This window comes from Syngnathus typhle, linkage group LG15, assembly GCF_033458585.1.
Source record: "Syngnathus typhle isolate RoL2023-S1 ecotype Sweden linkage group LG15, RoL_Styp_1.0, whole genome shotgun sequence".
NCBI lineage: Eukaryota > Metazoa > Chordata > Actinopteri > Syngnathiformes > Syngnathidae > Syngnathus > Syngnathus typhle.
Window position 1 is genome coordinate 10321502 of NC_083752.1, and position 15199 is coordinate 10336700.

Consider the following 15199-nt stretch of genomic DNA (forward strand, 5'->3'; position numbering starts at 1 on the left):
GAAAGAAACGCGGGCAGAAAAGAAGGTGAGAAGGATATAAGTGAAGGACGCAAGAATAAGTGAAGGAGACAACACACGAGTATTTACATCTACTTATACACACGTTATTTGATCCACATTTGAATGTGCTGAACAACATTCATGACCAGTTTTCAGTGAAATTGACAAGGCACTGCAGCTTGGACACAGGCGGCTATTCACTTGTTTTTTTACTTATCCCTTCCTTGTTTGGGGGGGCAGATATTTTAATGCCAATTCGAAGGGAGTAGAATGGTTTATTTTGCAATCATTTAATCATTTCGATTAGCTGTTTATATTTTAATATTGTGGTCTTGAAAAAAAATAAGTTAGAGGCACACGGGCTGCTTCAAAATGCACTTTGATTCTTCCACGAGAGAGGAGGGCAGATAAATAAATAAATAAATAAATAAATAAATAAATAAATAAATAGTCCTGCCGGTCTGAATTTGGTGGCTGCTATGGCAACCCTCAGTGCGCAATCACTTTGCTGAATGGGGGGCGCTCGGCGCACGGTTGTCTTGCTGGGGCCGACTGCCTTGAAATAAAAATGAATTCTCTTTTTTCCTACACTCGGCGTGGGGCGTGAAGGTTTCAGCCTGTCTAGTAGATGCAATCATGTCGCCCCCCTCCCCTCATTAAATGTTGCATATTTCATTGCGCTCTGCTCACACTTGACATTAGCGTGAGTGCGCCTGCTGCTGTGGGACTTCATTTGCTAATGATGGCGGGGAAGCAAGAGAGGCGTTTACAGCATTAACACTTGTGTTTGAGAGGGGCTCCTTTGACTCGCGCCTTTAGCTAAAACACTTGAATGAATTATGACACCCATAATCTCCGATTGGCATCGTTAGCAGGTAAAAAGTCCTCAGCAAATTTTAGGGTAAAGATACGATGCGACACGCAAACAAATATGTACGATCAGCTATAGGATAGGCATAGGTTCATCACTGAGTCAAAAATAAAAGGTTCCTCGCCCTTGTATTACGACCGCAAGAAAATAATGGAGTTCACTAGTTGGAGTTCATCATAAGGGTCATCCTTCCACCCCAAACTCGTTTAAGCACAATGTTCCCAAATAGCTGGAAGCCAACAATAGCGCAATCAGTCTTCACGAGTTGTGTGTCCCAAGACTTGTGTCCTCATAGCGCACAGCGTCGGATCCTCACCTTAATCAGAGACGCCTCTCGGTCCCCTTCACTTCTTTCGTCTCCTTTGATCATGGCTGTGATCGAAGCTTCTCACCTCCCAGAGGAATTAAGTGCGCGCGCGTCCGGCCCGCTCCAGATAACAAGCTTCCCTGGCGGACGAGCTTCTCAGGCCCCGACGGAACGGCTCTTGATTTGCCTCCTGCAGGGAGCCCAGTTGGCTTGAAGACAGAAGACAGTTGCGGAACGGCTCCTTTAAGATTGGCCTGTGGCATATTTTAATTGAAAAATAGTTATATTTTTTAATCTAATTTATTATCATCAATATGTGTAAGGTTTTGCCGCTCCGCAAAATGTCCCTTATCCAAAGACTGTACATTTCTTGTCAAGGAACTATGCTGCAGTGGGATGAGCCGCTTTATTTAGATAGAAGTAGTTATGCGGCACCACCCTATGGCTTATTGCAGGGGTGGCCAACCAGGCAGAGACTATGAGCCACATTTTTTACTGCATTACCGCAAGGAGCCACATCATACACATGAGCACAAATTAACTAACCCCCCGCCCGCCAACCAGACAGAGACTAAGAGCCATATTTTTTACTGTGTTACCGCAAAGAGCCACATCCTAAAAATGAGCACACGTGAACTAGCCCCCCCCCCACCCCCAGCTCGGTTTTAAATGGGCCACGTTTAGCTGTGCATTTTTCCCTGCCATTTTGAGAGCGAAATTGACACTAATTGTTTCTTCGAATGGGTTTGCCCCCCTTTCCTTTGCGGGAATTCACCTCATGCGCATGCGCTTTTGACGAAAATAGCATATCAAAGTCAAAAAGTCAAAGTCAGCTTTATTGTCAATCACTTCATATGTCAAGACACACAAAGAAACCGAAATTCCGTTTCCTCTATCCCACGGTGACGAGACACAGTACACGATAGACACACAAGTAGACGACACAAAATAAAAACAAGAAGGCATAAATAATAAATAACAAATAAATAAAATCAGTGATGAATAGATAATAAACAAATAACCCAATAAATAAGAGGAGCAATACAGCATACAGCAGACAGTAAGCATAGCAAGTCCAGGATGCTACGCAGAAAGGGGGGGGGCGAGTTCAGAATCCGAACAGCCTGGAGTATGAAGCTGTTGGAGAGTCTGGTGGTGCGGGAGCGCAGGCTCCTGTACCTCTTCTCAAAGGGCAGAAGATCAAACAAAGAGTGAGCGGGGTGACTCACATCACTCACAATCGCGGTCGCCTTGCGGGTGAGATGGGAGGTGTAAATGTCCTTCAAGGAGGGGAGCGAAGCACCAATAATCTTACCAGCCATGTCCACTATGCGCTGCAGGGCCTTCAAGTTGTAGGCAGTGCAGCCGCCACCCCAAACAGCAATACAGCTGGAGAGGATGCTCTCAATGGTGCCACGGTAAAATGTAGTCATGACGGCCGGAGGAGCGCTCGCTCGCCTGAGTTTCCGCAGGAAGTACAGGCGGCGCTGGGCTTTCTTCGCCAGTGACGCGGTGTTGGTGGACCAGGAGAGATCCTCACTGATGTGCACCCCCAGGAACCTGGCGCTGCTCACTCTCTCCACCACAGCACCGTCGATGGTCAGCGGCAGGTATTGGGTGTGACCCTTCCGGAAGTCAACAACAATCTCCTTGGTCTTGTCGACGTTCAGCAGGAGGTTGTTGTCCCTGAACTCAAGCGAAGCGAACACGCAGCGTTTGACGAAATTACCATATTGAACTCAAGCAAAGCGAACACGCACAAATAAATAAATAAATTAATACAAAAAACAAATGTTGAGATGAACGTAAAGGAGCCGCATGGAACCAGGCAAGGAGCTGCATGCGGCTCGCGAGCCGCGGGTTGGCCACCCTTGGCTTATTGGGTGATTGAGAGAGCTTCATTTTGACAAAAGCGGTGCCTTATATCGCTTCCATTCAATAAATAAAACTAAAGGTGAGCAATCCTTAGCTCAACAAGACATTTTGGCAGGGCCCCTTCCACATCCTCGATTCAGTTTATCCCTGGGCTGCTCGCAGCTTCTAATGAGGCACATGAAAGCGGCCGGCGCAAACTGGCATAAGAGAATCCCCCCACCAACCTCGCCCTCCAGCCTGAACGCATACATTCACCCCCCCTCCCATCTTCAGAAAGTTCCGCCGCAACAAATTGGGTGTAAAGCTGCTTTTCATCTTAAACTTTCAGATTTTATGCCCCCCCCCCCGACTCCTTTCATGTCTATGTCAGAAAATGTTGAAATCACAGAGCAGAAGACGTCGTGCGCAGTCACAGGAATCTTACAATTGTGAGCTCATGCATCTCAATGTGCGCGAAACGTGCTCGAACCCTGTGTTCGCATATCTGCAATTCCAAACGACGCTTGTGGCGCTCCAAATAATTACACAAAAATGACAGACAAAGGGGCAAAACGGGAGGCAGAGTCTCTATGCCGCCATCTTTTGGACATTTTCGGACACTGCATTTTGTTTGCAGCTAGAACAGGGGTGGGCAAACCACGGCCCGCGGGCCACATCCGGCCCACGGGACCGTTTAATCCGGCCCGCCAACCCTGAATAAAGTAAACTTTTTTTGGGGTCATTTTGCCTGCAATTACTGCGTCTCCCCAGTAGATGGGGAACCGCTCGCCTGCGCATTCACTACCGGAAGTCGTGTCAGAAAGCTCGGTGCACACTCACAAGTGCGTGTACGTACTCAGTAGTACGGACATGGCGCACTCGCGCTCTATTTGTATCAGTCCCGAATTTAGAGCGTGGGCTGTGACGACAGCATTCTTGTAATTCGCGCGCTGAGCTTTCAGATGCAGTTTTACGCTAAAGCCACCCACAAACCTTCCCCTGGAATCCTTCTATTAAAATGAGTCGCCCAAGGAAAAGCAAGGTGGACACAGTGCCGAGCGTTTAAAAGAGAGTGGCCAATTTGGCTCGACGTACGCGACATGACGTTCAGCCACATGAACGTCAACATCAACCCGTCACAGATCGAGGTAAACGAACCAACACCTCGGATCTCGCCTAAGAATTGCCACAACAAATTTTACTCCAGACTATGATGCACTAGCAAAAAAAGGAGACCAACAACACTGTTCCCACTGAAAATGAAGGGGAGGCTCCCAAGTTTGTTGTAAAAAAATGCATTTTGAATATGATTTGTACACATGGCAGGGATTGAAACTAGCGACCATTCTCATTTTCAAACAACGCAGGATGCTCAAGGACATTGATGCACCACCTGTTTGCGACTAATCTTAACCTGTAAAGTTCTTAAGGCTTACTTTAAGGAAGTGTTTCCCGTTTCCTCACCTCTGTTACCAGGTGTTTGTGAGTTAAAACTCTGCTCTGATTTTCAGATACCCCTCACCGTGTTGCCGTTTTGATTACTTTATTTGGATGTATGCTTTCACCGATTCTTCAAGATGATATATTTGGTCAGAATGTTTGCCGTTTGATGTGATCTCATAAGATCTTTCATTAATCTGACCTGCAGGCACTGAAGTGATGGAGACTGTTATTCATAATAACAGTGTCGTATTTTATGAGAATCACTGATAGCAGTTTTTTAGTGAATTATCATAATTTTTTTTAATGCTGTTCATAAATGCATTTGTTTTCCAAAAACTTGTTTGGAATATCCATGCTTTACTACCTACTAAAGGCCAAAATCCTTTATGCAATGACCTTTACAGGTCGTTTATATTACTTCACACAAATACTACGTCCATCTGCTCCTGGTTCGGCCCTCCGGTCCAAATTTAGAACCCAGTTCGGCCCGCGAGTCAAAAGGTTTGCCCACCCCTGAGCTAGAAGGTGGTGGGTGAAATTTCAATCGTGCGTTTTCACTATCGCGAGCTATTTCGTCCATTGTATTTCACCAAGTGAAAGTGATGCATATTTGCCCTTCGCAATTCCGATTCTAGCCGCAAAACACCAACAAGAAAAGCCGTGTGCACTGCAGCGTTGTCGAATTGATAACATTGAGTAGATAACCTAAAAGCAAGGTGCCTTGGTGGAGGAGTTCTTTTATTCAGCACGTTTTAAAGGCAAGCCATAGACCAGAGGGACACACTTTCCTTCTTTACAAGGTCTCCCAACGAAGGCCACTCGAGGAGAGCGGATAAGCTTTGCGGCGGTCAAACGGAGGTCTGGCAGGGGTCGAGACGCTCAAGTCCTACAAGGACTTGGGCTGGTTCGGCTTGTTAGGATACGGATTTTAGCTATTGATCTGACTCCAAATTATGATCAACACTTAACACAAGAATTGCTATGTTCTAATCCACACACTGGCGCACCTAACAATTTTGCGAGTTCGTTCTGTCAAAGAGAAGACCAGTAGATCAATTAGGCCGAATTTACCAATTGTTTAATCCTGACAAAGCAAGCTAATACAGGCGCCTGGGTCTTGGGTCCTTAACACAAAAACTCGTGTGCCTTCGTGACCAGAAAAGACGACACATTCTTCCGGGTTAAAGAAACACAATATGAATATTCAAGCATGCAAATTATTGTGTGGTGATTGGTCAATGGTCGATAGTCATCTCCTCCTCGTTTGAGTTTTCCCCTGCTCAGCACAGGTGTCTGGACCACAAAGACGAGTTGTTTTTCGCGTTCCCCATCGGCCTTGAGATATCCTGCCTTTCTGGACATCCTGTTCCACAATACTTTGAAGAAAACAAATTCATGTAGTCTGCACATTCCTTTCCACTTATTAAGCGACCACACTACTACTAGAAATTATATTGACATGATTATATGTGTCTAACGCAGCCTTAATCAAATGTGTTTGCAAACTGCCCAGGAAGAGCGTCATGTAGGAGCAGCCGCACATCACCACCTCGGCCGCAAGCAAGCATTACGTTTTTCAAAAGCGCTTCAACATGGGACAGCAAAGGTATTCGGCCAGTCACACACCTGCCACTCTTTACATTCCGGCAGCCGGAACATCTTGAGGAGCGTGATGCTGTTGTACACCTGCCAGAACTGTGAGGATGACCGACAACACATTTTAGTCAAACCGGCACATCACTTTGCCTTCGCGAACAGAAATGACTCACTGGCAAACATTCTGACTAACATTATTGTGGTACATCTGTAAGTCTGTACTGTACAGCCCTTGTGGCCATGACACAATAAAGTGAAATAAAAAGCGACCCAAAAATGGTTCAAGTTCTTGGCCTTCTATTGAAATGCGCATTTGTTAATTTACACTTTTATCAAGTACAATATGAACGGGTGCCTGGTTATAAAACAATTGTAATTCAATTATTTTTTTCAAACAAATTCATGGCATTTCCGTTCATTTTAACGGGGAGGCGTGATTTGCGTTAAAAGGTTTTTGTGTTGCAGGCTTGGCCGTGTAAAGAATTCAACTTGCATTCTCAAGGCACAACACGCTTGAGCAGCGGGAGTTCAACTCACGTGACCGAAGAACAAGAATGGCAGCAGGAAGGTGAGCCCCCGCCACATCCAAGACTGAAAACCCTCTGAAGTAGCGCAAAAAAGAAGAAACCTGCATCAAAACTAGGAAGCTGTTCCTTGGTTTCGGGCAATTGTATTTTGCCACTCGCTCGATTTTGGCCACGTGCCAATACAGAGACGCGATATCGTACTGCAATGCCCTGCGAAGGGGCAAAACAAACCAACAGTGAGGTCCATGTTGTGTCGCTCTCCGAGGGCTCGTAGTCTGTAAAGGCAGCCGCTCTGATAGTAGTACTGCAGAAACTGGACGAAACCTGAGACAAGCGCAATCTGATCACATGCAAGGCCGCGCAAGCTGCTCATGGCGCCAGCAAGCAGTAGGAGAGGAACTGATTCCAAAACATCTGGTACAGAATCCCCTCAGGCCTGCGAGCGGACACCGGCAAAATGTCACGTCGGGCGTGGGCTCGACCAGAGAGAAATGAAGTCTATGCTCACCAAGTGAGCATGACTCCGGACAGGAAGGTCAACACGTAGTGATGGAGGACCCACCAGCCTCGGATCCTGAAAGCGGACGGCGGCGAATGGTACGGCTGGGATGGTCATCAACGTGCGTTCGTCCGTCTCTGACGTTTGCGGAATGGCCTACCTGGAGCCGTTGTTGATGAGGATGCTCTCGCGGATAGTGAGTGTGCAGTAGTACCACACCAGGAGGAAGTTTAAGAGGGCGTCTAAAGCTCTACCAGAATCAAGGCAAAGCTGGAGGCGGAGCCGCTGAAAGCGCAGCGGGCACTCTTTGACTCACCTGTCTGAACAAAAAGCAACAGGTGAAGGAGAAGAGGAAGAGGATGACCGTGAGGATCAGCTTAAACTTCTCGTATTCATCCTTGGAGGCCAATCTGCGCAGCGGAGACAGGGTTGGGAGACGTCAGCGCGTGCCCTGGAGACGGTCGCCGTGACGATGGCCGGCACTCACTTTGACTGCTTATTGAGGAGTGTGACATTGACGTTTCCCAGAACCAGCGTAAGGTACAACCTGCAAAGGGGCATGCGAGCACACATTCAACAAAGCGATGGGGCGACAAGAGCGAGCGAGGGGAAGCATGCTACACATATATGAAAGCACGCCGCCACTCGGGTGCCTTTTGTTCCGAACCGAGGCAACCAAACCCGTTTGGCTTCGGGAGGAAGGTTTCCATTTCGGAGAAGGCGCGGGCTTGCTCGTCCGCTGCCACCCCGATGTCAGCCACAGAGTCTGCTTCCACTGGACTCAACTTGCGCCCGAGCCTATGGAAGTTTATCTGTGCCATCGGATTTTGAATTCGAATTTGTAGCACTGAATTTTTTTACATCCAATTTTTAACACTGAATTTTTTTTTGCATCTAAATCAGACTTTGAATTTTAAAAGCCATCGAATTTCTAGCACTGAATTTTTTTTCCCTAAGACATTTTTTCAATGTCTCAAAAAATTCAGTGTAAAAAAATTCAATGTCTTAGAAAATTCAGTGTAAAAAAATTCGACATCTCAAAAATTTCAATGTAAAAAAATTCAATGTCTAAAAAAATTCAGTGTAAAAAAATTCGATGTCTCCAAAAATTCATTGTAAAAATATTCAGCGCGGACATCCGGGGTAACCAAGGGAGAAGTAATCGATCCCTGTATCAAAGCATCCAACGTTCAGCCAATCAAGTTACGCTCCATTGGTCATGTGACGTCGAAACAGGAACGTCGTGAAGTTCAAAGGTGAGCTCCGGTCAGAGCTCAGGATGGCCCAAAACACAAATAATAACGCTTCGGTGAGTGTACTCTTTATTTACCTTTTGTGTTCGTAAAAGTCAGTATTTTATTTACCAGACACCTTAACAGAATTTGTTGAACAATGTCTACACAGGGAACTTTTAATGAAGTGGTGTTCCTTAAAAGTTTGCTAGCTACGAGCTAGCGTTATATTAGCATGGTTACCATGGTAACATGGCGCTCGGTACTGCGCTCTTTAGTACTCTGTTCCGATGTTATGATGTGGCTGGCAAGAAATATCTGACTCACCGTTTGTTTAACAGCAAACTACTACTAGGTGATTTACTTTACCAAGTTGTACCAAGTTATTTTCTCTGAAACATAAAAGATAGTGGGTGGTCTGTAATACTGCAAATACAAGGAATTGTATCAGTCTGCAAGAGAAAAGTATTATTTCCACATTCACTAGAGGATTGAAGCATAATAAATGTATTAAAATGGAATTATTCTTTTTCTATGTTACTCTTCAAGCTTTTAGATGAAGAATCTTGTGTTTTATCCTCTCTGTCTTATTAATATTAACAGGTAATAGGACGTGTCACAAGGCAAATTAAGCAGCTGAGACGAGGTCTTAAAGAAACGCCAATGTGGACACTGTTGACCCAAAGACCAGACACAGTGGCTTTGCTTTTTCCTGAAGAGGTAGCAGGAAATTTCAGCCCTGAGGTTAACTGTTTTCAATCTTGTTATTTCTGTTTTCCTACATACATAGATACCCCACAGCCTCCACTTGCTTTGAGACCCTGCGCATCCCAGGGCATTACAAGGATTACACATCTTTTAAATGTGACATCCTGGCCTGTATTTACAGTTGCCATCCAGGATTTGGTCTTGTGTGAGACATTTGGCCTGTAGCCTTGTAAGACAAGATTGGATGTTAAAATATATAATATATATAATAATATATATACATTAACATGAAAGCAGCAGTATAAAAAATGTGTTATGGAGCATACTGATAACTACCAAATACTTTACAAACACACTTTGAATGTATGCATTTTGCCAAAAACATTGCTTGATAAGAATTTACCGAATTAATTTATGGTTTGTATCTATGTGCATCAAAGACTGGGGTCCTGGAACTGAGTAGGTCCGTCGAGCGATACATCCTACGTGGACCATGCGGCTTATGACACCAGTGGTGTCAACACGGTGCATGGAGGCTCTGACGCGGTTATACTGCACCCTCAGTCCTCTGGCTTGCAGAAGGGCCTTCACCATCCGATATCCAGAGTGAGGCTGCCTCGACTTAATCTCTCTTACACACTGATCTAACTCTTCATCAGTCATAGTGCTGTATAATGCCTTAACTGAGAGATCAGACTCGGCCATGCGTCTGTATACTGTGCGCCTGGACATCCCCAAAAGTTTAGCTATACATGGAACTTAAGTTCCAAAGGTTTGCTAAGGTACTCTGGGGATATGACCATTCTTTGTCGCCCAGCCGGTCCTTGCTCAAACTGCACAACTGCAATGTGTTGCTCCCTTTTGTCTTTTTCCAGATTGATAAGACTGTGTAGCTGTGTCAGTGAGACTAGAATAGCTGGACAAACAGTTACTTGACTGGATACAGCATTTAATAACACAAGTTCTTGTGTGCAAGTGAACTCTAAGAAGTCCAGATCAAGAGGCATGCGTCCCAGAATATGCTCCAATCGAGAGCGAAGTCTTTCTAAAAGATGATTAAACAGGAGTTCCTAGGAGAGAAAAACAAAATCAGTGTGTGAGCACATTTTATGGAAAATTCAAACTAAGCATGGATTTGTTAACATTTTTATGTTCTCTTTTTATTGTCTCAAGTAAGTTAACATCTCATGAGTATCGGAGTGAGTTCAGAGCTGAGATTATTTATTTTCATGAATGAGACATTGAAAAAAATGTCTTAGGAAAAAAAAATTCAGTGCTAGAAATTCGATGGCTTTTAAAATTCAAAGTCTGATTTAGACGCAAAAAAAAATTCAGTGTTAAAAATTGGATGTAAAAAAATTCAGTGCTACAAATTCGAATTCAAAACCCGATGGCACAGATAAACTTCCATACGAGCCGCTCTGCCTCGCATCTAAAGACAGGAAGCGGCGCTGGCGTGAGAGCCTGCGCCACGACGCGTCCCAGCGCCAAACAAGCCTACCGCACGAGCGACGACAAGAGTTCTTTAAGCTTCTTCCTGTGGCGGACAATGGCAGAAGTGCAGCGGCTTTGGAATTGAGTGACTTCCTCCAGCTTCACCCGGTACAGGCGATGTGTGTCCTGAGGAGCCAACTGACCACGATTAGCTTTGCCAAGACTCTCGGCATTTAAACATAGAGTTTGTCTAGACCAGGGGTGGGCAATTCCGGTCCTTGAAGGCCGGTGTCCTGCATGTTTTTTTTGGGGTTTTTTTTTTCAAAGTTCAAAGTCACTTTATTGTCAATCCCTTCATATGTCAAGGTCTCCCTCAGGGCTGTGGACTCGGTCGGATTTTTGCACCGAGTCCGAGTCTGGCCTCTTGACCATGAGTCCGAGTCCAAGTCCGAGTCCGGCTGTCCATTTTTTCTGTTAATTCATGTGACTGCTTAGTCTTTATTCAAGGCTAATTTAGATAATCTAAATAATTACAACAGTTTTGTGATGGCTTTGTCTTTATTAAACATATAAATGAATACAATAAACAGATACTTTCAAGTTTTAATCATTAATTACACCATTATAGCTCAGACATTTATCTAAACACAAATTGTTGGATTTATGTTCTCCTGTGTGAATGTGTTGGTTTATCTTTTGTTGTGGAAAGATGTTCTTCTTAATTGTCGTTTTATTTTGGAGGTGATTTTGTTTTGTGGTCATGGAAGACTTCACTTCCTGTTCCGGGTTATGTAGCGAAAACTGCATACAAATCGCGATGTGCGAATATGTTCACCCTCCTGTGTTGCGGACAATAAAATAAACGGGCAAAGTAATCAACCAACCAAGTGTGTGCATTATTAAGAGAACATGGCCGAAGAAGAAGAAAACCCTTCGAGCTCAACAGGTTATGGGCCCAGGCGTGACACAACAGGAGGAAGATGGCAGAGGTTAGTGTTCAACGGAGACGAAAAGGGTTACGAACTCTGGGAGACAAAGTTGCTAGGCCACATGCGGATAATTGGCCTAAAGGACACTATATTATCGGACACTAATCCAGATGCAGAGAAGAATGCTGAATGCTACGCTGAACTGATTCAGTTCCTTGATGATAAAAGCCTTTCACTGGTAATGAGAGATGCAACTGACGACGGAAGAAAAGCTTTAAAAATACTCCGAGACCACTACGATAGTAAAGGCAAACCTAGAATCATCGCACTGTACACAGAGCTAACGTCTTTACAAAAGAAACCTGAGGAGACAGTGATAGATTATGTTATCCGAGCTGAAAAAGCAGTGACCTCCCTAAGAAATGCAAAAGAAGTCATCAGTGATGGACTTATTATCGCTATGATTTTAAAGGGGCTTCCTGAAGCTTACAAGCCATTTGCTATTCACACAACTCAAAGCAGTGAAGATTTAACATTCACACAGTTCAAAAGCAACCTGCGAAGTTATGAGGAAACCGAGAAATTCGACAACAAAGTAAAAACAGATAATGTGATGAAGGTTAATTTAACCTCAATCGTCTGTCATGGATGTGGAAACCGAGGACATTTTGTAAAAGATTGTCGCCAAAAGGGAACACCTAAATGGTGTAGCTACCATAGAAGCTCGACACACAGTGATGAAACATGTAGAAGAAAAACCAAGTACACAGATGATGCAAAACTAACTGTAGAAAAACAAGAGGACAAGAAAGAAGAGCAGACTTTTGTATTTAAAGTTAGTCAAAGACTTCTGCCTAATGACATAATAAGAGAAGGACTAATGGTGGACTGTGGTGCTACTTCACACATCATTACAGAGAAGAACAAGTTCATAAAGTTTGATGAGACTTTTGATCCTGAGAAACACTACATGGAGCTTGCTGATGGATCCAGGACAAATAACGTCGCACTCAAGAGGGGAGATGCCAACGTCTCTCTACAGGACGTACAAGGACACTATACCACCATCACGTTGAGAGATGCTCTGTTCATCCCATCCTACCCTCAGAGCATATTTTCAGTGAAGGCAGCTACAACCTATGGAGCACAGGTGATCTTCAAGAAGGGACAGAGTGAACTGGTGAACAAAGATGGGACAGTCTTCTACATCGAAGAATACAACAGACTCTACTATTTGAAAACGGTAAATAATGAAACATCATTCAATGACATGATGTCCTGTGACACTGTTAATCTGACTTGTGATGTGAAAACATGGCATGAAATTTTAGGACATTGTAATGTTAGAGATGTGTTAAAGCTACCTGATGTTGTGAAGGGCATGAAAATCACAGGCAGTGACATGTTAGATTGTAATGTGTGCACAGAAGGGAAATTCACTAACGACAGAAACAGAAAAAGTGACCCAAAAGCGAGTGTGCCATTACAGTTGGTGCACACTGATCTAGCCGGCCCCATTGAACCAATTGGCCAAAGTGGTCACAAATATGCTATAATATTCACAGATGATTATTCAGGGGCAGTGTCAGTTTACTTTCTAAAACAGAAAAGTGACACCACAGAGGCCACAGCAAAGTTTCTAGCTGACTGTGCACCATATGGCAATGTTAAATGCATTAGATCTGACAATGGCACTGAATTCACAAGCAGTTCCTTCCAGTCTCTTTTAAGGGAAAAAGGTATAAAGCATGAGACATCTGCACCATATTCTCCTCATCAGAATGGCACAGCTGAGAGACAATGGAGAACTCTCTTTGAAATGGGGAGGTGTCTTTTACTAGAAAAGGGGCTGCCAAAAGAACTATGGCCTTATGCCATTCAAAATGCAGCACACACTCGCAACCGATGCTACAGTAACAGGACTAAAAGTACACCATATCAGATGTTAACAGGGAAAAGACCAGATCTCTCAAAACTATGGATATTTGGGTCAGACTGTTATGCATACATACATGATCACAAGAAACTTGATCCCAGATGTGGAAAAGGAATATTTGTGGGGTATAGTAAAAATAGCCCAGCATACCTGGTTTATTACCCCCACACCGGAAAAGTGTCAAAACACAGACTCGTGAGATTTATCAAAAAGAACACGGTTGAACAACAAACACAGACTGATGAATGTGACACAGAAATTCAGACTTATGAGCATGTAGTGCCTTCAAAGGAAAGTACAGAACAGCAAAATGAAAATGCAGCAGAGAATAGAACTCCTCGAGAGGAAGAAATCAACACAAATGAACCAAACCTTGACACAGAAAGAAATGAGGGTGATGATCAAAACCAAACTGAACGATACCCTAACAGAGAAAGAAAACCTCCTAAATATTTAGAGGATTACATATCTAACTGCAGAGTGCTAGATAATGTAAATTCTTTAAGTGTTGATTATTGTTACAGAGCAACATGTGGAATTCCCCAAACCTATAAAGAGGCACTGATGTCACCAGAGGCAACAAGGTGGAAACAGGCAATGACAGAAGAAATCAAATCTCTGAAAGAGAATGACACATTTGAACTGACTACTTTACCTACTGGTAGAAATACCATTGGAGGAAAATGGGTCTACGCCCTCAAAGAAAATGAACAAGGACAAATATTTAAAGCCAGGTTTGTAGCAAAAGGTTACAACCAAACACAAGGAATAGACTACCAAGAGACATTTGCACCAACAGCAAACATGACATCTGTACGAACCCTAATGCAAATATCAGTCCAGAATGATCTTATTATCCACCAAATGGATGTTAAAACTGCATATTTGCATGCTCCCATTGAGGAAGAAATATACATGGACCAACCAGAAGGTTTTGAGCAAACAGAGTCAGGAGAAAATTTGGTGTGCAAATTAAAGAAATCCCTTTACGGGTTAAAACAATCAGGGAGAAATTGGTACAAACTCTTGAATGACTACCTTGAACAAAATGACTTTGAAAGAAACCTTTCTGATCACTGTGTATACAGGAAAGACATTGACCATGAAACTCTGCTGGTTATCATCTGGGTAGATGACTTGATCATTGCGGCTAGCAATATTAACATGTTGAACATATTCAAAGAAACAATGAGGTCAAAGTTTAACATGAAAGACCTGGGGAAAATATCCAGTTTTCTTGGTATCCAGTTTATACAAAAAGGGGCTGAAATCAGGATGAGTCAGAAGAGGTACATTCAAAGAATGTTGGAACGTTTTGGGATGTCAGAATGTAAACCCAGATCCACACCGTGTGAATTAAAAACTGACACTACTATATGTAGAGGAAGTGATACAAATGGGACAGTTAACCCAAGGGAGTATAGAGAAATAGTGGGCAGTCTGATATATGCCATGACGTGTACGAGACCAGATATAAGCTGGGTTGTTAGCAGACTATCTCAAACACTAGCTCAACCCACGAGAGAGGACTTAGTAACAGCAAAACAAGTCCTCAGATACCTAAAAGGTACAAATGATTTTGAACTGATCTTTAAGAAAAGCAGTGAGGATCTAGATCTAATTGCTTACAGTGACTCTGACTGGGCATCCTCTGTAAAAGATAGACGCAGTACAACAGGGTACTGTTTTGCACTTACTAAAGAGGGACCAGTAATATCCTGGAAGTCAAAGAAACAGCCTACAGTGGCACTCTCGACATGTGAAGCCGAATACATTGGTCTTGCAACCACTACTCAAGAATGCATGTACTTAATCCAACTGTTAAACGGGATGGACAGAAAAAGGTACACGTGTGTCAAACTG

The 15199-nt window shown here is 43.7% G+C and overlaps 1 protein-coding gene across 1 annotated transcript; it reads right to left on the reverse strand.

Moving 5' to 3' along the window:
• Positions 1-5200: 5200 nt before the first annotated feature.
• LOC133168533 (ion channel TACAN-like) lies at positions 5201-12804 on the reverse strand. The gene is made up of 13 exons (XM_061300147.1): positions 12765-12804; positions 10544-10764; positions 9381-9392; positions 7779-7909; positions 7585-7644; positions 7410-7507; positions 7258-7345; positions 7107-7172; positions 6979-7034; positions 6830-6943; positions 6609-6673; positions 6102-6170; positions 5201-5851 (listed from the first exon to the last, which is right to left on the reverse strand). The coding sequence occupies exons 1-13, from the start codon at positions 12802-12804 to the stop codon at positions 5756-5758; spliced, it is 1116 nt and encodes a 371-aa protein (XP_061156131.1). The 3' UTR covers positions 5201-5755.
• Between the last annotated feature and the right edge of the window lie 2395 nt (positions 12805-15199).